Source organism: Ylistrum balloti, unplaced genomic scaffold (genome assembly GCF_031769215.1).
Source record: "Ylistrum balloti isolate Yb309-2 unplaced genomic scaffold, AGI_CSIRO_Ybal_v1 Utg370090, whole genome shotgun sequence".
NCBI classification, from domain to species: Eukaryota; Metazoa; Mollusca; class Bivalvia; order Pectinida; family Pectinidae; genus Ylistrum; species Ylistrum balloti.
In genome coordinates, this window is record NW_026782122.1 from 525,581 (window position 1) to 548,567 (window position 22,987).

The 22,987-nt window shown below is 33.5% G+C and overlaps 1 protein-coding gene across 10 annotated transcripts in view; it reads right to left on the reverse strand.

Annotated features, from left to right (window-relative positions):
* Positions 1 to 22,987, reverse strand: part of LOC132549913 (cys-loop ligand-gated ion channel-like) — a 156,486-nt gene that overhangs the window by 17,392 nt on the left and 116,107 nt on the right. For 4 of the 10 annotated variants that reach the window (XM_060213889.1, XM_060213893.1, XM_060213891.1 and 1 more), the window contains exons 2-8: positions 16,029 to 16,157; positions 14,457 to 14,651; positions 11,574 to 11,831; positions 10,793 to 10,948; positions 8,891 to 9,067; positions 5,874 to 5,921; positions 4,313 to 4,441 (exon numbers count right to left, since the gene is read on the reverse strand). In XM_060213889.1, the coding sequence (XP_060069872.1) occupies positions 4,334 to 4,441; positions 5,874 to 5,921; positions 8,891 to 9,067; positions 10,793 to 10,948; positions 11,574 to 11,831; positions 14,457 to 14,651; positions 16,029 to 16,157 (1,071 nt within the window). In that variant the 3' untranslated portion in view covers positions 4,313 to 4,333. Of the gene's footprint in view, positions 1 to 1,685; positions 2,304 to 4,312; positions 4,442 to 5,873; positions 5,922 to 8,890; positions 9,068 to 10,792; positions 10,949 to 11,573; positions 11,832 to 14,456; positions 14,652 to 16,028; positions 16,158 to 17,015; positions 17,091 to 18,122; positions 18,244 to 22,987 lie in introns of those variants that run through there. The other 6 variants (XM_060213896.1, XM_060213897.1, XM_060213895.1 and 3 more) reach the window with 4 other exon arrangements.

The window sequence follows — 22,987 nt, forward strand, 5'->3', positions numbered from 1 at the left end:
GAGAAGGAACTTTGTGCGTGCAGCATTTGACGGTAATTTCGATAGAAGTAATCCGGAATGATAGATTGTTAAACTGTTCACTGAAATTTGTGATGTTCGCCAGGAAAATTTCAAACCACAAATAGCATACCATTAACTTCCCTTTGTTACATGGTAAACTTACATAACGCAGGATTAATTATGTCACTGTATAAACGGCATCAAGGTTTTAATTGTTTCATATTGAAATTTTCTATTCATTAAATCATAGATTCAAACAGAATTAGGTAAAATAGTAAGATAGATTATTATGTAAAAGACACTTAAGTGAACTACACCTTTACATACAAATTTAGAGTTGGATACAGTCGAGCCAAATAGTGAATTAAACTGCATCATACAGCTGTTTCGTCCATTTGGAACTCTTCAGCGAGGTGAAGGACCCATATTTTGAGGTATGAGACGACTTAGAAACAGTTATCGAAATATATATATTTTCGAAACACATTAAAGTGAAAAAGATGTTGATATCTGTTCCTGAATCAATTCTATCTAAAAGCTTCGATCATTAAAACTCTCAAGAAAATTTATCTATACAGGATTTCGTGTTATATATCTTCTTCGGATTATTTAAACATGTAGGATTGTACCAGAACTTAAAACAGGAAAATTACTAAAGCAGTTGTGCCAAAAACAGAGCAATGAAAACTCCCATCAACAGTCGAACCGATAATTCAAAGAATAATGGTACATTTGTGAAACATTTAAGAGAAGTGATCAATTTGCATCGTGCCATGTGAAATGCGTTTTACATAAACTTATTATAAAAGCAATTAAGAAGCAAGTGAATCACTCAAGCATACACAAATGAAACATAACCTCACGAACATATTTTTTTAAAATGTTTATTTCGGAAGGCATTGATAAAAAAATAACATGACAATTTAAACTTAAAGGCATGGTACAGTTTGGCACAACTTAATTCAAGGACAGGTTTAAACGAAGCTTTTGATGATATTGTTCTGAGAAGAAAGTCATCTGTTACATCAACAACACTCAAAAAATATAATTTGTCTCATTGACACCATTTAACCAGGATTTTAACGAATGTTTTAATTGATGTTAATTCACGATGACGTCACTTAAGCAACTACCTGAAGTGTATTGATACTTTCTGCAGTTTATACTGGGCAATAAGGTGTGGAATAGTACACGTTGATATAAGTCAGATATAAGAAATTGAGGTACATTAACAGTAAAATAACATTATACAACATTAGCCTGAAAGTTTTCTTCTCCTTGTCTACAAATATCAGTCAAAAGTTATGATATTGGTATCATACTGGCCGATTATTTGTTTTATAAATATTCTAAAGCATTACTAGATCATTGTGGTTAAACATTTTCTAATATCTATAAAGTTTTTATTATCATATTTTTTACAGCCTGATAGAAATGGTTTTCATAGCCTGATAAAAATGAAATGGAGAGTGTAACTGTATACCATAAAAGCTAACCATGTAACAGCTAACCTTGTAATAACTGTATATGGTAACAGCTAACCATGTAATAACTGTATATGGTAACAGCTAACCTTGTAATAACTGTATATGGTAACAGCTAACCAAGTAATAACTGTATGTGGTAACAGCTAACCTTGTAATAACTGTATATGGTAACAGCTAACCTTGTAATAACTGTATATGGTAATAACTAACCATGTAATAACTGTATATGGTAATAGCTAACCTTGTAATAACTGTATATGGTAATAGCTAACCATGTAATAACTGTATATGGTAATAGCTAACCTTGTATTAACTGTATATGGTAATAGCTAACCATGTAGTAACTGTATATGGTAATAGCTAACCTTGTAATAACTGTATATGGTAATAGCTAACCATGTAATAACTGTATATGGTAACAGCTAACCTTGTAATAACTGTATATGGTAATAGCTAACCATGTAATAACTGTATATGGTAATAGCTAACCTTGTAATAACTGTATATGGTAATAGCTAACCAGCAAAATTTCTAACTTCTTTTTGTCAAAAAGAAAAGCGCTAATGGAATATTTTCATGTGTCGAGAATATGTGACCTTTTACAATCTCACAATGGATTTGCAAGACGATGCTTTTTTTAAAAATCGGATAAAAAACGTATCTTTAAGAAAAAAATGCGAACTAATAGCCCTTATTTTTCAATAATGAGATTTGTTGATAGTCATTTACAGCCAACAAACACATGTAAAACAGAACAAATTAATTTCACAGAATGTTTATTCTTTGTTTCTTCATATAAACGGTAAGGCATCTTATCTGCAATGTAAAATAAAAGCCAGTTCAGTAAATATTATGTCTTAATTACTCATGATTGGTAATGTGTGAAATATTAAAATATTATCGTTTGTTAAACTGTTCTAACTAGAGACAATACGACTTGGTTACTCAGAATTAGGGAACATATCGACAGAAAATTAATGAAGACGTTAACAGGCAATATTTGGTATGAGATTGAAAGTTGTAAGCCCAGTGGGAGCTGTGGAACTGGATTCAGTTTATATTTAGTTAAATCGAGTAATTTTCATTAGTAACAATACAAAATAATTGTTGTGTTCACTACGTCACAAAGAAAATGCAGTAAAAGTCTGTGTTGTCTTTGACCCATTGCAAAGTATCTAGTTGTTCTAAAGAAACATCACATCAATGACAAATTGTCTGTCAGGCGTACGAATGAATTAAAAAGAAAAAAGAAAAAGAAAAAAATATCTTAATTAGCTTGCCACTTTAATGAAACTTTAGATGATGTTCAAATCGATGATTATTGGTAGTTTACTTATTTTACGAGTCACGAGGCTGACAGCAAAGAAAAATATGATGAGTAGTAGACCCAAATAAAATCCCTAAAACAAATCAATACTAGCGAACGAGATCGATCCTCATTTAAAACAAAACAATTAGAAATTTTCTTGGAAACTCTTGGAAGCTCGTAAAAGATTCTTAGTCGCGTGCATTTGTCATGTTGCATTAACGATTAGTAAACACAGCAGAATATATTAGTCTTAATTGAATTATAATTAAATAAAACTCTCCCGTAACGCTAAACAATGCACTGCAATTTATCACACAATACTACACAGTTGATGTACAAAGGTGTTTGAAAGGCTTCAACAGAATCCAGCAAGAGAAAAAGTACGATTACGTCATGAATGGTCATTCCGTTGTTATAGCAACCAGTCAACAAAAGAAAGTCATGGTGGACCACTTATTCCCACCTACAAACATTCAACACACAGAGGGTCGCCAGATTCATGTGGTGCCATGACTGTACAGCTACACCAGAGAAAATTCGACTGTCATAACCAGCTGTCTATACAATAACGTTCTTCCAAAACAACACCGTTTTTGTTGTAAAATTACAGATTGTTGTTCCTTAACGTCCTATTAACAGCCTGTGTGATATAAGGACGCGCCAGATTTGGGTGGTGGAGAAAAGTCGTAGTTTCCAATGAAAAACTACCGACCTTTGTCCAGTACCTGGCGACTGCCCCATGTAGGCCTTGGACCCGACGAACTAGAGATGAAGGATTTGTGATAAAAATGCAGATGCCTTACAACTCGACCACCGCATTCCTATGAAGTTACAGTCACACGGTGTAATGTTAAGATTATGAATTGCCATAAGGTGGACATGAAGGCTAAAAATGAAAAAAAAGAGAAATGTCTACAAGACGTATGCGATAGAAACAGAGACTATCTAAGAAAGATTTTCATGTTTACTTAGAATATAAACATATGCCTTGTATGAATACAAATTTGAAACTTAAGAAAGTTAGATTTTTTACCTTGCAGGATACTTCATGTTTTACATTACCAGAAATCATGGGGAACATTCAGGTAAATATAATATCCATTATCGAAGAATTACTTTGGAGACTCCAGTGGTTTTACGAAACGGAACAATAGGATGAATTGTACATGCAAGTGCTGGGATAGGTATGTAGAATATACAACAACACTTCAAACAAATACATCTATGGTATATTGTCTTCAATATCATTACGACGAACAGTCAGTTCGTTCATCAAACAAATAAATATTTTCGATATCAAAATAGGTTTAACAGTTTGAGTTATATCTATAGTCCATTAACAGTTTTAGATTTGAAAGCATCGTACATACTTCTAGAATTATTCCTAATACAATACATTTCTTTTTAGATGCCATTTTAATGCGTTATACGTGTCATAGGAAATATTTCGTGATTATATCACGTATATTTAAAAAAAAAAAAACCAAAAACTTACAACACATGTACATATACATACCTTTTGCTTGAAGAATTTATTTCATTCGGGAATGGTATCGTTCCTTAGATTAGGTGATTTAACTGGTGTTGGAAACATCGCGCTCAATAGCATGCTTCTTGCTAGTTCGTCTGATGCACCGTATTTGATCTAAAATATTCACAACAGCCCCGTCTAAGGAGTTGTATAACGCGTAAATATTCAATTACATTCCATATTGATAGTGCAATTTAGATCAAATTGATAACGTGTTTTACTTTTCTTATGCTTCAATATAATTTTCTGTGCAGACAGTGTTCTCACATTTCTCAAATTTAAGAAGTTACATATCAATTGGTATATGTTATTGTGTATTTGTACAACTCACTGGTCTAAGACATGACCGTAGCTGAAATGTTAGACATAACACTGAGAGTACACACCCTTTAAAATCAGTCCCTTTCATTTTACGTTTTTCATTTTCTGTACGTTTCACTGAATTATTCATATGATTTTTACTACAATACAAGAGGTGTAAAATGGTTGTCTTTCTGAAGGTCAAACTAACTACAAACCAAGCCATTTTAAGCTTAATTAGGTAAATAATTCGGGCCTCTAGCTCCTTATAACCTCTAATTCAAGTATCCTAGAACGATGGAAATTGAGATTTTGTGCTGACAGACATTAAGGTATGATTATTGTTCATTAAATGATTGCTTGTCATCGCCAACGTTCACCAAACACTGTTTACATATTCCAATTTTCAACATCAAATTTTCTTAGAATTGTAATATAAAACTTTTCCTGTGACACTATGCATTTATTTAAAGAAAACTGGAGTGAAATAATCATTGTATCTTCAAAATAATTAATCTAAAAAATATATGGCCAAGACAATTCGTTTTTCTTTTTTTAATAGATAATGGTTTCACATTAAAATTCATATTCCAATTAAATCATTTGCAATGATAACTGAATTACTAAATGTTGAATCAATTTGAAATTTGCTTTCGAAGAAAAATAAAGAACATAAGAAACTGAGAGGTAGGACCCATGTAGACTCTCGTAGGTTGGTACTTCCATTATATTTATACGCGATTTCTGCGACAATGCTCTAAAAAGCACCTTGATCGTTATTATCATATATTGTTTGATGTGTTATGGTTAATCTAGTTATGCTTGGAATTAGTACACACTGTGAAATCTAGTATACATTATGTTAAAGGTTAGATACTTGGAAACACAATCGAGACACGATTTTAATCGGCTTTGTGATTAACGTATGGCATTGCATATCATTAATAATTTTACAGATATTTTTAATTTCTATCAAAAAGCCGACACTATTTTCCTAGATTCACTTCATGGATATTTTCTCGTAAGCAAATCTACTTTATTCATGGTATATTTGCATTTTACTTTTTTGACATAACAACAACACATAATAACGTTATCTCTCATACAGAAGATTCCTTTATCGTATTATGTTCCTTTTATATAATAATTTAGTATTTACGTTTGCTGTTAGTAGTTCGATTCCTTTACCTGTCAGCAGTATCTGCGTCATTTTAGTAATATTTGTATAAAATGAATGGAGTTTTACCTGATATTCTCTGTCTTTTTGTTGCATTTCTCGTCGTTTTTTCCAAGGCTGAAAAATGAGAAGAAATTATTGTTATTAGATCCCATCATTTGCAATTTTGCTGCGTTTTGAGAAAATATATTTCTCATTTGAAGATTTCTTTTACAATTACGGGGTCTGAGAATGTATAAAAACACAATAGTATCGTAGCTTTCCATAGAAATTTCAGTTTTTGATACATCGTAGCCATACATATCACTAGTGAACCATGAATGCTCACCAAATTATATTTGTCATATCAGTGAAGCTACTAATATTGGTGATTTTTATAGTTTTCAATGCAATTAAAATTCCAAATTAACAGAAACAGATTTGTTTTCTTTTTTTTTAATTGATGCCTATCAATATCATGCTATAAATAGAGGGAAAACGTTGACGTGACTTCACCTTAATTTTCGACAATGGCGAATACTTTGCAAACAATTTCACCAGTTTTGTAACTGGTGTTTTATTATTAATGATATGGGGAATGAAAGAGTATTCGTTGTCTTGTCTAATTTCACGAACAAAATTTTACATCAATATATAATATAGGCATGTCCGGACAACAAGACATTTGGTCCATCATAAATTAAATAATATAATCATTTAATCGATTAGAGTATTATAATAATTTTAATTGATTTTTCAATCTCCTAACATTCACGACATTGACACTTTTGTATATTCAGAATTGTTACTTTTTGGAAGTCTAAACTTACTAAAATGTATAATTATGTACAAATTAATGATATTATAATAGCATAATTTCAGTGAAAATGGCGCGAATACGTAACAAGCAACCAGCCGACGCAGAGCTTGTCCTTTCATTTATGCATTTATGTTTAAATGGTTAATTTGTCTTGCTAAGCACCTCCTAAGATAGGGTATTCAATATTTCTTTGACAAACGCAATCTGGACGCCATGTTTTTGATAAAGAAAAGAAGGAACCTCCCCACTCCGACCCCGTTTGATATATTTACCAAGATAATGGTGCTATATCATTGCAAAAGTAAAACACATCTTGTTCACTAATACAAACACACGCACCATCATGTCTTGCAGGAAACACCAAACAAATCTGACATTTGACTTAAACACTTTAAAGATCCTTGTATAGGTCACGAAAGGTACAATAATGCAATTTACGAAAATGTAAACAAGTTTTGAATCAGATTCTATTTTAAAACGACCTTAACCGGTGGTGATGGATTCCGAAGTGTTTCCCTCACTATTTCGGAATGTTAAGTTTGTTATCACCAGCTGTCCAATTAAGTCGACCTGACAAGACAATGAAAGGCATTCTAACATACCATTGGATGAAAATGCTTGTTTTACTCATCAATTGTCAAGCAAAAATGGAACTTCTGAGATACAATTACAGCGAGATTGATTAGATATCCAATATATCTTTACAATATAAACCTCAAACTAATCGATATATAAACACTTAGTAAAAAAATCAATAATCGCCTACAGAATTCCAATATTCATATTTTCTAGCCTGCAGGATCGCTCTGCTTTATCGATTCAGTAGACAAATACATTACTTAATCAAATATCTAATTCAGACCTACAAAATGTGGTGCGTTTTGCTAAAAAAAAAAAAAAAAAAAAGAAGGAAAAAAACAGATGGAAAGTTTCAAACGAATATTTTAAAATAATGTCTGTATTTAATGGCTCATGATATTGACGGCAAATTTCAAATTAGCCCATATCTTTTATTTGGTTCGCTACAAAGAAGGCAATTTGTTAACACAAATAATTCAGTCTATCACAGATAAAACTGATACATCATGTTTTTTTGTCTGTTTATTGCTATTTTTTTTTATTAATTTTCACCTGACTTTCTGTTTCGTTTACAATTTCAGTTGCCTCATTATCGTCTCGAGATCGTATATGACTGACGTGGTTGAAGAAAACCAAAGTCGATTACACTTTTGAAAAACCTGGTCAGATTCCCTTTGAATATTTCCAGGAATCTCCCCGGAAGTCTTTCTTTTGTTCATATTTTGTCCTGGTTTCATCAATATGGACTTTAGATTCAGGAATCTCCCCGGAAGTCTTTCTTTTGTTCATATTTTGTCCTGGTTTCATCAATATGGACTTTAGATTAAGATTCAGTTGATTGAAAAACAACATGAAATTACCAACATAATCATAATCCGATAGAAGGTGTAGAATCTTTCGCGTGAATTCTACTGGTATACGGGCTAGTTTTAAGCCACTAACAGGTGTCAATAAGGCGTATTCTCTTAGCACTCCGCGGTAACGAATTTCTATAAGATAATATCTAATACCTCAAATTTTGTGCGGTTTCATAGGGTATAAGGGAACCCAAACAAGGGAGGGTGTAAAAAGAGAACAGGATGGTTACAGTTCTTAAAAATCACTTCTTGAATAAACAATATTTGTTTCTTGTTTGGTTGAGACGCTGGTCATTATTTTGAGATTGCTGTTTGACGATTTTGGTTCTTTTGTTAAGCCTTCGAGGTTCGGTCTAGCCTGCATGAATCGTTTATGTTCATTCAAATAGCTATATGGTTCAGAATATACACATGTTCTGGACTGTCGTTTGAAAATTATCACATTTGGAAAACTGATTGAATTATGAGGCTTCGTCACTTCCCAATATAGATTCTGACATTTCTTCTGATCAATCTTTAATTTTCCTCAGTCGCCTCTTACATTATAAAAAACAGACCCTAAGCATCACTGAGTAGTCCTAGAAGGACGAAACTGGAAAGCGTCTAGCTCTACTTGATCTTATTCAAAACTTGTGTAAAAAGTGTTAGTGAAGTTCTGAGAATTTGGGCTTGATATTGTATTAGATCGTTAATTTCACTTACTCGATGGGATTGTCAATGTAACTACCTATGAAATGGTTTGACTGACGTAACACTTTCATGTAAAATGTATAACTGACAAGTAAAACCAAAACCAAACGAAATTATAATGCAGTAATATTAATGATAACGAACGTAATTGGTATACTTACTGAAAGATATATAACTATGAAGAATCCAATATTATAAAATATGTAGATGGCCGCCAAGACCGTGAGAACGACACTTTCTATACGGTCGCGTTTCTCCTGCGTCGCTAATGTTGATACAATTGCATGCCACACACAAACAGCTGTCAGCATCACCATCGCTATCAGTAAATATTTATCCTGTAAAGATAGAAATATACACAGTATTGATCATTGTGAATGTAACACATTTTGTTAACGAGATGAAAAGTAAATAAGTAAAGATAGGACCATTTACTTGTTTTGTATTCATGGTCAAATATTGGCTTTAGTAAAACCACTATCGAAACATAAAACTTTCTACTCTTTCCGTTGATGACAGAGCAGATGTTGTGAAATTCATTATTTATGACCTTGAGATGAAGACACATTGAGACAAGTTTGTCTGCACTGGATCCTGTGTATATATTTTTATTATTCATTTGGCATTTGTTTTGTCCTTTGTTGTCTAAACTTTAAGATCTCAGACCTCGATACTCACACTACTTTTCTTTCAGTTCTATTGAAATTGATACAATAATGTAAAATTACCAAAACTATATATTTAAGGGTATTTATGCGTATGTGCAATAAAGTGTTATCGAAATACCTCCTTGCACTGAAATATCCGATTAGCAATAATAATACAATATCGTATTACAGAGCTAACGAAATGCTCTTAACATAAGCTGTATCATCCTTGGTACAGTATACAGCTAATCTGAGGTACATAGGATATCATTTAATACCATATTGTGGACTGGACTAATTGATACCATTGGCAACATGCCTAGTGAATAAGGATTTCTCGGGGTTAATTAGTGTTGATTTGGGAATTTGAATCTACGAAAAGTTAAAAACAATTGTTAGTACTAGTGAATATCACAACAACTATCTTTCAACGAAATCGAAGGGCTAACGAAATATAAATGTATCTAACGTTCGTGAATCCCCCCTCCAAAAAGAACTCGATACCCGCGAAAATGTATTATTTTAGAGTTAAATGGCGAAAAGTCACAACACACGTAAATAAGGATTGGTTGCTTGAAGTAAAGTCAATTTGCTGTTTAGAGTCATATAAATCACTACGTAAGACCACATATCTCAGTTTATCACGGTGTTATAAAAACTGAATAAATATGCTTCTACATTTCCGATACCATCTAAGCAATGATTTATTATCAATAATTTATTATCATTCGACTAAAGACTGTTACATTAACATGTGGATAGAATTCCTGACATTATGTTTTAATATTTACGATGAATGATATTGTAACGATATCTGAACTGACGCCAAAGGCCTAGGAATATTGTAAGTAACGTGAACATCACAGGTTTGATGGCGGTATTACTATACATTATGTATGCCAATTGAATTTAAGATAAATTCAACATTAAGCACCACAAACGCTTCATTATAATTTAGCTTTTACTACGTTGGTCTTCATATACTCATGAGCAAGTCCATATTTGATTTTATAGAAAAGTATTCGACAATGAGAAAACGCAATTAAAGACAATTACTTCGAACATCAAAACGTGAGCCGAATAGAAGGGGCCGATAATCTAAGAACTAGGAATAGTAACCAAATAAAAATATCCCGATAATGATTCATTGTTGATACTTGAGCGAATTCATGTCATGCTAATGAACATTTTCCATATGTAACTGTATCATAATGATCAATCATCGCTTAAATACCGTATGAAAGTTCCTTAAATAACGTGATCCTACTAACTTATGGTTTAAAGAGCAACAATAAGGCAGTTTTGTCACATTTTCAAATTTCTTAACTTGAAATAATAATATCACAACATAAATTCCACAAGACGATTTTGGCAGATGATATGACAATTCCTTAAAATGATGAGTCTGAGATTTACCATATACGTTAGATAGGATATCCTGGGAAGACTTGAGTTTACAGCCGATTTGAAGGCGACAGCCGTTAGTACGAGGGTAAAAGACAACTGTAATCGGTTTTGAGGTAGGTTGTTATTCACTGAAAATGTCGTGAATGCCAGACTGCATATTAAAAACTGAAAGAAAACAAAATCATCATTAACATAAGAACATTTGTATATTTTGATGAACAGATCTTGTGAAACAGGGTGTTAGTAAGTCATAAAATGGCGATGGCAATCTTACAAAATGATTAAAATATAACGGTATAGAAAGTGAATAAATAAATACATTTACAACTTACATTGTTTCATACTCTCTACTGACTCATTCAAAATTTGGATATTTGTTCAAAAGCCTTTATTGTATAAAGAATGTATATACCTGGCCATAATCTAAGATTCTATATTTTATGACTTCGATGTCATAATTAATGATACATCACCGAAACTATCTCTGTTTCGAACTTTTTCACACATGTAATCTATTGATATCTTCAACCGAAAAGACATATTTTATGCTATAGTGTAACAGATATACGTTGTGACGAATGATTTTTATTTCATACGATTTCCCTTATATAGATTTGTTTGCATCTGCGTTTACCCAATAATGTTAGCATGGGACAGATGTATTAATGTAATGTCAATAAGTTCATATCATGATATTTAACGTTCATTTGATAACACTATGGAAAAATCCTTCTATCGATGACCATGAAAGATATTAAAAGTATTTTGTTAAAATTCTCAAACAACTTACTGTTACAACAAATATATTCCATACAAAATATCCAGGTCTCCGCGCAGCTCGACATTTTACGGAAAGTGCCGAACGTCGTACACTCATGTCTGCCTGGTCTATAACTATGTCACGTTTTACACATTCCGTATGCATATATAAATGCCACTCCTGTTCATCAACGAATGCCTGTTTGTTGACCACGTGATGGTCGTCATCATCTTCAATCAGCTCCACTTCGCTTGAAGGAAGTTCCGACGCCACAGTTATTGTAATATCCTGTTAAAAAATAAGAAAGAAATTATTCTCTCAAATATCTATCTCGAGGCACCAGAACTTCAATATTCTCTCAACAAAAGTAATGATATATTTAAAAAAGATATTATGTGATACAATCAGAGTTGTCATTATACGCTATCATTAAAGCAAAATAACGGCACGCATTTCTAAGAAATGACTATGAAAACATCACATTTGAAATAAACAATTTCGTACTTAGGGAATATACGAATAGTTCGAGGGATATTTTACATTCTAATAATCTGAAGGTTAATTTGTTGACCGCCAGGCATCGATTCGGTGAGTGAATTTCATTTGCAACACCACATCTATATTTTCGTGAAAAGAAGCACGAGATTTTCGGTATTTCAAACGTTTTGATGGCCCGGGTATTGTTTTGGTTCTCATAAAACATCGCAAAATATCGTGAACTTCTTGTATTGATGTTAGGCAATATGACTTAGAGAAAAAGATTGCATAAAAGGCACACACAAGTGACCAACACGTTTTAACAGAAGTTTAAAGTTCGGTAGAGTAAAGCCAAACAATGAATTAAACTGCATCATACAGAAGAAAATAGGCGTGCAATCTAGCAATCTATGTGTAATGCAAGTGTTGTTGCCTTCACATCTTGATTAAGATTGATTACGCTGTTCTCTACCCGAAATTAGTTAATACAAACTATTAAACAAAATTCAATCAAAATAGATAAATGTGGTGAGCAAGGGTATATATATACCCTTTTCTGCTGTATAATTCAGACAATGGCCAAAGGTGACATTTCAGCTAAGATCTTTCTTTGACTGGTGACCACGATCAGCCTAGAACTTGAAGTCAATACATATATATGGTTAATTTATACAATACTATATATCATCCAATTTGATAAGTGTTGAGTATAATGATACCGGTCTTAAAATACAGTACCGAATATTTATCCTAATGATATACTTCAAGTTATTTGCTTAAGTGTAGTGTTTTTGATACGGTCTTTAATCTAAGGTACGAAATGACAGCGCCATTAGCTTCTGGGATTCGTGACATTTACATCACAGAAACATGTGCAGAACAGGGATTACATCATCTGTACTGCAGTCCCTGTTCATATCACAAGCAGTTTGATGATGCGTGCCAAACTGATTTACTAAATGGTAATATGTGTCCGTTATCATAAGCCTACATAACATTGTTTAATAATTTTTATTACTTCACCTGAGTATATACTCACATACAGAATTTCGAGAGACGAAGACCGAGGAAGATTATATGGATGTTTTCTTGTCGTCATAATGATCTCATTAGGAATAAAATTTATTTCCTTTTGAGTGTGAAATTTGAATTGGTTGATAATCATTAGAATGTCTGAGGTTCCATCGTTGTTAACATTATTTTTTCTTTGAGAACGCGACATTAATTACTTTGATTGACCACGATTTGCAAAGAGGATTTCGTCGATGAAACAGAAGACGCTTATCATTCAAGAACACCATATCTCCCTCTCCTTGTACTTCTTTCAGATGCCTTATTGTGTAACTTTATTTTGATCATAATTTACTTTAGTTTTATAGAATTTGAATTTGAACTAAAATTGTGTAGACACCAGTATTTTTTTGTTTTTGCATGTTTTTAATAGCTTTTTATCTCTGATATTTTGCATTTGGATCCATGTAAATTATTTATAAAGAACTAAATGATTTTAAATTAAATATTCACTTCTGCAGTTGAAGATTACCGTAAAATAATAACATTACAGTCAGTAGGTATCTTTCTATTTTACAACATACAACTAAAATAATTCCCCCGTCAAATTATTTCTTCATGTTCAATCGCATTACTTTGCCTTGAAAAGCAGTAGGCTATGGGAAGAAGGATTCACAACAATGGTGAAGAATTAAATTTCTTCGCCTACGCGTGAGACATAGTTGTATTATGGAGAAGTCCGAAAAAGGATATGAATCCATTCAAGCATTTCATTACCCGTATTTGTACGCTGAAAACAGACTGTGTAGTAGTTTAAAGATATTGAGATATATTGACGTTTTAACAAAACGGTAATTGAACTCAAAACAGGAAATAATTTTCCGGCATGTTGGAACCGGTAAGAGGACTTTAAAATGTGGTTCGGATAGTGACATTTTGCCTTATTGGTACTGACACACCTCGTGATGTACAGTAGCCTCATACAAAAGTCTGGTATGATGTGTATGACAAGAGATCAAGAAGATCAAGCATAAGGACAGAACACTTTTAGATTTGTGAGTATCTAACACATTTCCTTGAAGGAATTTGTTGTCATGAACTTCCGTACAACTTAATTTGGCCGTATATGGACTATATATACATACTGCTCCATTCTGGTAAGCTGGGTTGTTTATTTAGAATGCCTTAGATGATATTTAATACTGTCAAGCTGAGCACTCTTAATGACCATTAAGCCTCGCTAATAAAACCATCACCAAAAGGCTGTCACAAAACCTTTCTCCTTGGAGATAGCTTGCTGCATTCTACGTAAAATCTCCGGTAATTTAGTCACCGATTATGCAATATCTTAAACAAAAAATCAAAGATGGTGTAAACAAGAGTTTCAGGTTGGTGTCCAGGCCACATCATACATGTTTTACTTACCTGGACGTCGAATGGAAAGTCGTCAAGCTCTAGATTTTCCATAAATGTTCCCTTAATGACTCGCTTCTCAGACACATACGCCTCTCCTTTATCATTATATAACACTTGATATCGGATTTGCTCTTTAGGATCGCCTAAAGAGTTTTCTATATATAGTTTTGGATTCCACATTTTGTTGAACTCCACCGACTCAGACTGAAAGAAATAAACATAGGACAATTAGTATCTTAGACGCGCATAAGAGAACGGACAGACAGACAGACAGACAGACAGACAGCCGGATAGATAGAAGAATAGACAGCCTGACAGACACACAGAGGGATAGACAGACAAATGGTCAGTATATACATTGAACGTTAAAAAGTTAAACATGAAAAGAACAAAAAAAAAAAAACAAAAAAACAAAAAAAAACCAAACAAACAAAAATAAATTTTAAAAATGATAAATGAATTCATTATTGGTGTTTTAGGTATTTATACATATATCCATTATATTAAAAACACAGAAATGTATGATTACGGCAAAGACGATGCTTTTTGGAATTTTTGTGTATTGAATTGCAGTCATATTGACAGTGCAATTTGTGGTATTTCCTATCGGTGCCTCATGGTGTCGTTCCCAATAAATTCACTACACTTATGATATCCCCACTTTGACATCCGATACACGATCATTCCCAGTGCAGAAACATATGTTGGGGACAAATGAAGTCATACGTGTTATACAACTATTTGTGTCTATACTATTTTTACATTTCATATTCACGTTAATACATATATGCTCCATTACTATGAACAATTATCATACATAAATTTTACTAATTCATGATTTCATAATGTATATATGTGACGAGGTGAAGGTCCATATCGACGATACCAATTTTACCATAGATTGTATCACCATGGAACAGTCCATTAAAAAAAACCCAGATCCAACAGGCTACATTTACTAGTTTACAAGGAAAATGTTCCTTTATAAATTATACTTCTAAAGATCCATTCGAACGAAACGCTCTTAAAAGGCTAGACACCTGAGGTAGTCTTTTTGTATGTGCCACATGTCATATATATCCTAAAGGTCACGGAGGGACATGCCCTTCGTGTAGGAATGATAGGAGCGTGTTCATGGTAGGCTAGCTAACTGGTGTAACATCAACTCACCAGTCTAGACGACAGGGTCCATAGTGTACATATGCTGACCAATGACATAATATCTCAATCATGTTTGGAAAAAAATACCGTAAATCCTCTGCTGTTATTCCTCCCAAGTGTTTTAAGATAGATAATTATACGGGAGTCCTGATCATTCAATGATTTAATATTACTGTTTTTTCTGACGCTAGTATTCTGGTATAAACGATATCTCATAAATGTTTTCGAATTTCATAACCAGGGAAAAATAGTCACGACAAGACGTTTTGGAATCGACATGTAAGTCAAACTAAAACATGTTTGAAGATCACACATGTTTTTCTAATGTAAATAATGCATCTCAATAAAAGTGAATATAATATTGCTAATCCATATTGAATTTAAAAAAAAATATATTACAAATACATGACGAATACCTACCGTTTTATTTTGTCCGTCAAGTGAAGGTTCCCGCCATTTTGCTTTCACAATTACATCTGCCGTATATTGTTCCTTCAGAGTGTCAATTTCGCCAACTTTGAAGAATTGCACGCATATCTTTACCTTGACCTGAAAAGATGAAGCAGTGGTTCTAATGAAGTACCACATGGACTTCATGGCGCTGTAAGTTGCCATTGCAGCAACGAATAAAAAATAAAGTTTGCAACAACATCAACTTAGATTTTCGGCTACATCGTCACACCAGGTACTTTGTTTTGATGTAAAAAGTCATTTCGTCCTGATTCGGAGAAGACACACTCCACCTGAATATGTAAGACTTAAGTGAGGCAGTCGCTGACAACTGTCATCGGTCAGGCTACACACCACTGGCACCACCTCATCTGGCGTCAGACTAAGTATACAAGTACTAATCCGTACTAAAATATTGTCACACATCTATGACTAAAGTCTTTATATATCGCTCAACTGCCATCGTTAAAGCTTTCATACAACTTCCAAACCATTAGATGTTTTATGGGAAAAGGAATTTTCTAAGAGTATTTTTAGCATTAATATGTCATGTCCTCTTCGGTGAAAAAGGGCTGTTGCTGAAAACACATATGTTGTGCTCCTGCTGCAGTCCTTTCTTCTACAAATAATCAAGTTATGCTTATATTCATTACGTGGAAGGATGCAGGCATTGATACGTACATACAGTACGTATATACTGTGTGTTACACCCGGCAATAACCATGTGGAACTAATCATACATTAGATCATCAGCAACAATACCTCACATCAACAACAACACAACCGTCACCACAACCCATAGCTCCAAGTATATTCAGCTTAATGAAGCGCAAATCAAACGTTTACATAAAACAAGTTAGCATTCCTGATTAATACCTGTGTCAACAAGAAAACAAAGCGTAAGATCTAGATTGCTTTTTGAGCGTCTGTGGAAATTAAATATGGTTTTCTAGTTACCTTCTTTTCCATACGATAGCGGTAAAACATCCGTACTAAGGACAATATAGAACCGAATCCCCAGTCCTCTGTATTATGTAACACTTTCTCGTCGAAGTATCCTCCCACAACAAGGACCAAGCATGGTGTCATTTTGTGTATATACACATTTATACAATAGTCATACTTATGCGTAGATTTTGTCACAAAGTACATGTGAAGTGTCTAAATACACAAGGATTAAACATCAGTTGTACTATTTATAACTTTCTCAGAACTAACCATAGCTATCTTAATTATATTCATATCCACCCTCCTCTCTTTCTTTCTCTCTCCCCTCCCTCTTTCTCACTTTCTCTTTTCAAAATCCTGTACGCCTAGATGTTCTACTGTAGTAAGTAACAACAAAATATGACGATAGTACAGTAACGACACAGACAAACTCGTGATATGGAATATGTCCAAAACATCTGGCTATATCCCATTATTCTATAAATAAGGACCGTACAATAGGAAGAAGCATTTATTATTGGCATTTCAATGATATATATATTTTTTACATTTATTCACATTATTGATAAATGTATCGGGAATAAAATAATAGTCTTTAATACGCCACTATTACAAGTGACGGTGTAATTAAAAGCTTTTTAATTCTATGAGGTTTGTAATTCAGTTTTGTAAAATTGAGACACGAATGTCACTGATGTAAATTGAGTAAATAAATATCCATTAAGAAGCGTTAGAAAACTTCCATATATCAAAGAATTCCAGTCATTCTTAATTGACAATGTTAACTGACATACGTTAACACACAAATTACTTGAAGTCACGTCACTTCTAATAACAAATCTACAGCAGATGTAGAAATAGATACTTCTCATAAAGGGCCTATTCTGACCCTATCGCTACTTTGCAAGTTGCAAGTACCTTGTCTTATGACAGCAAGGAGTAAAGATATTCTTAATATATTTCTCAGTCTGTAGCCATCAAACTGGATTTCATTATAATCAAGTATAACTAAAGATATTTGTGAACAGATGTTTTTTTTTATTCTTATATCATATTTTTAAAGTGGCAGCGATGGCTGGTTAAGGCCTCTAGGCGTCTTTATCACTAGCCACCTACCTCTAGGTCGCAGGTTTGATGCCTGCGTTGGGCGGTCGCCATGTACTGGCTCAGGTCGGTGGTTTTTATCCGGAAACTTCCTCCACCCAAAAAAAGCTGGTACGTCCTTAAATCACCTTAGCTGTTAATAGGACGTAAAGTGACAATAAACCAAACCGTATTGCCTTTAAATTGCAGGGAAGTCTAGTACAGGACAGGTTTTAATTCGATAAGACATGAAACTTTTCCTCAGTTTGCATATTAGCGGAAATTAACTTATTCGATAAATGCTGACAAACAGAAAGACCGGCATACTACTGTATCATATTGGATTATACGAAACAATGGTACTTCTATCAAACAATATCTCTTTAAGGTAACTGATATGTTTATAATTTGCCTTCAGGCATGTTCTACGATATATTCTGAATCATTTAATTATGGTTAATGTGATCGATCGAAGAAGGCACGTGGAAATCATGCCCTGATGGGATTACGTCGCAAGAACATCCTAGTTCCTTAATTGAATTGTCACTTGATGTGTAGAAGTTGGAAATGACAGAGAGTTCGGTTTTTTGATTAAAAGACACCTAGCTGTCTTCTTGATTGTCTTTTGTTTACTATGAGCGCCACTCAAATTATAACACAAATCTATTTTTCTTTTTCCAACTGTGAGCGATTCTGGAAATGTGTGAGAAAGTCTTTAATACGTCGGTTATTCAATTAATTTTTAATCACAATCCATCAAAAAAGTGATTATACAAAAAACACAAGTTGTTTGCACTTTTCATTAAAAATTTAGAATAAGATACAGTAGAGCAAAATAATTAATTAAACTTCATGAAACAGATGTTTCGTGTTATTCCAGGACTCGTCAGTGATGATAAAGACCTCAAATTCCATTATAATTCTCGTGTGTTCATTTATCTGCTAATTTCATAACAAAGTTAAATACACGGTTGCGCTGAAATGTATATTTGATTAAAACTTTATGTCTATTTCAAAATTTAACTGCCATAATATGTTTGTTTAAATGTGATTCAACCATATAGCAATGCCCCAAGTAAATTGTTATTATATTTGCCCATATTATCAATCGCATACTTTATTTTCTACAACTTCCACGTCAGAAAAATAATCGTAAACCACATAAGTTTTACAAACAAACAATGTTTCAATGGTCTGTTGTTGCTGACCTTGTTCTCATTTGAGAAATTTGAATTGTTTGGCATCTCTGTGTTTCTTTTCCCCCCTAATTTAATCGATTTTTTAGATTGACTCCTGCGTATGTAGTAATTTAGATATGTTCTGTGTTGTTTTCATACTAAAAAGGAATAGCTCAGTCTTGTAGCAGATTATTAATTATATTCAACACTGAAATGTCGGATCATCTCTAGGTACGCGTTTCTTTTCTTAAACACAAAACATAAGGACACATTTGTACATACATTGATTGAAAACTGAAAAAGATAACTTTTTGGAGCACGATGAAGTGTAACACACCCGATATCCAAAATGAATGATATCATATCATGATCACTGAATCATGACAGAGTTTATATGATCCGTGACCTATTTAATGGAAACCATCATTTTAGGTAATACATATCACAAAATATCGTTCCTTTTTACTCTAGAAGAGTCATTTTAAGGACGTCAAAGAAAACTGCAGTGTTGTTATAGAGTCACAAGTAAAGGTTTTATGACATCCACAAAAATAACACTGAAACAGTTAATCTGACGTTCGGAGATTGTTTAACAGTTTTCGTATTCAGTGTGTGGTAGTGTTAATTTGTTAGTATACGCATATGGAATAGTTAAGACAAATCCCTTAAACATATGCTCACAAGACGCTTACCATTGATATATCATAAGATGCATGTTTGTCCTCAACTCAATTACAATTCTTGCCTTGACGTTATATTTAAACAAAACCACGTGACTAATACTAATTAAGCCAATTAACAAGTCTATTAATTATAATTGACAATCAAATATAATGTAAATTTGACGAGTATAAACTTATTGATCCGGAGGTAAACATTCATCTTTATCTCGTCGTGAGAGCTGAAATGTATACAGTTCAGAGAGACGCTAGTTCCCAACGTCTATGAATATTGGATTTCATTTCCAAATATAGTTTCCGATAACATAAGGCATAAATGTTTGACAATATTTTCGATTTCTGTGTGTGAATCCTTCATCTAATCATATAAATAAGAAAGTACTAGAACATAATCAACTATGTTACTGTTAATGTGCTATCTTTCTAGATATATACATATTAAATTCATATATCCACACATATAGTATGAATAACAATGCGTATCTAGTCACTGCAAGTAGAACAGTTACCGAGTATCTAGTCACCACACGTGGAACAGTTACCGAGTATCTAGTCACCACACGTGGAACAGTCACCGAGTATCTAGTCACCACACGTGGAACAGTTACCGAGTATCTAGTCACCACACGTGGATCAGTTACCGAGTATCTAGTCACCACACGTGGAACAGTCACTATGTATGTGGTCACGAGAAGTGGAACATTCAATGTATATTCAGTCACTACAAAAGGAGAAGTCACAGTGTATCTAAAATAGTTACAATCTACATTACATCTAGTCACCCAAAAAGGGAAAGTCACAGTCTTGACATTAAAAGCAAGTTGAGCAGTCACGATGTAAGTGAAGCAATCAGAGCAATCATATTGTATCTAGTCACCACAGGTAGAGTTGTCACAATGAACTCATTCACAACAAAAAGAGTGGGTTATGATGTATCTAGTCTTCACAAATGGGGATATCAATTCGTATTTAGTCTCCACAAGTGAATCTGTCACAATGTTCCTGGTCGTTATAAGTTAAGCACTAAGAGTGCATCACATCATAACAAGTGGATCAGTCACAGTGTATGTAGTCATGACATGTGGGTCAGTAAGAAAAATCATGTAGGCCATCGTATGTGGAACCAGATAATGTCCGTCTCATGTACTTTTCCCTACACACATGTGGTAACCACTTACACCACTTCTGTCACCACAAGAAGTGCTAGGTATCTACAAATATGTCCCCGTCAACACATATGACATTAATCAAAACCTTCACCATCACGTGTGATATTCGACAACTTTTTTCCCTTCAAATCAAACACACTTCAAAAGTCAGCCACGTTTTCTTGTCAAATCAGCTTGACGTCTATAATGTATATTGCCTTTCAAACTTAAAAGGATAAACACATGTCATTTCCATCCAAGATGACAGAAACGTTGGTAAACAATACATTGATAACCTATATTCCAATATGAAGGCATTCTGTTTACGTATTAACCTCAAAGGACATATTGTGGTCCAGTTAGTTCATTGCACACATGGGTCATTATTCCGTACCAGCACAAACGTTGGTAGGAAAGACAGAATAATTCATGAAGTCGTGATTGGCATTTGGGATAGTGACCTATTAATATCTGTTTATAGAATCACTAACACACATAACGTGTCGATATCCTACATATGGTCATTGCAATTCAGCTGGAGAAGTTTATTGAGCTTTAATACACACCGTAAGGTCAAACACAGTTGAAGATATTGATTGGTTTCAAGTCGTTATATCAATAGTTGAAACAAAACATCCTACATTACGCTTAATGTAACAACATATTGATTCTGTCAACAAATCTGAGTTATTTCAATTACCTGAGTGTTGAAGTCCAATATCAATATCAGAAATATATTTTTGAAACCTTCGAAATTGTAAACGAGCTACAAGATGAAAGTCATCTGGTGGATCTTAATTCTCATTTCTGAAGCGATTTACGAAAGTGGCAAATATAAATCATTCAGTGAAGCTTCCGACGAGATACATAAAATTTTGAACAATTTCTGACGACCATCGACTATCTCCCACGACGTGGACCCAAACCATCTAACGACTTTATAGTTGGACGCAACAGCCAGATGATATACTCCCGATTCTAAATTTGTATTGAAACGGCATATTCTCTTTCGCACCACCCTTTAAAAGAAAAACAAATGTGACATCCTTTATTTCTACAAACACTACTTGTCATTTACACATTACTACAGTATTACAGGCTTGACTCGGTTGTGCCTTAACATTGAATCTTCAAATGAAGACTGAATAAAAACATTCTGATACTAAACGGCACCTTCTAACACTGACGCTGTTAGTATGATAAGCGTGATGAAGGCGATCTCTCTATTCTTAATTTTCCATTTCTCAATAACACCATTCCTGCTTCCGGAAGCTATAGTGTTTAAAAATAACGGTTGGTTTGATATTCGTGGGCTTGTACTCAATATCACATGGTTTTATTGACGTCATATTCATCCATAGAATATGAGTTAATCAATAAGATAAAATACGTGTTCATGTCATGAAGCAGCACGAGAACCACAATGCGTGTATGAGTATGTATGCTAGGAATGGTATAATTGACATGATCCCGTTTGCAGTAAAATAAGTAATAAACATACACATTAGTTCTGAGTAAATTGACTTGTCGTTTTCACGCAAAAGACTGGAACTAAATGCCGGAAGCGAATAACGATTATGTAACGTGACTATTGAACAAATTGGAAATCATTTGCGCTAATTCCTCTTATCTTACAGAACGCACGAGCTTGTACTGTATTATCTTAACGTCGCTTCATCGCTTCAAGCTAACTCAAACTCGTTTGAATATGTTGTGTATGCGGTTCGTTTATTATCGCATATCTATTTGACAACATAGTGAGCCCAGTAGGAGTTATAAATATTCTGTCGATTCCACTACTTGCTTCCATGTCATCTAATACACAATATATCTGTTCGGTTGTCTAATACTTGTGCCTTTATTATAGCTGGATTACTTATCTGTAAGATCTC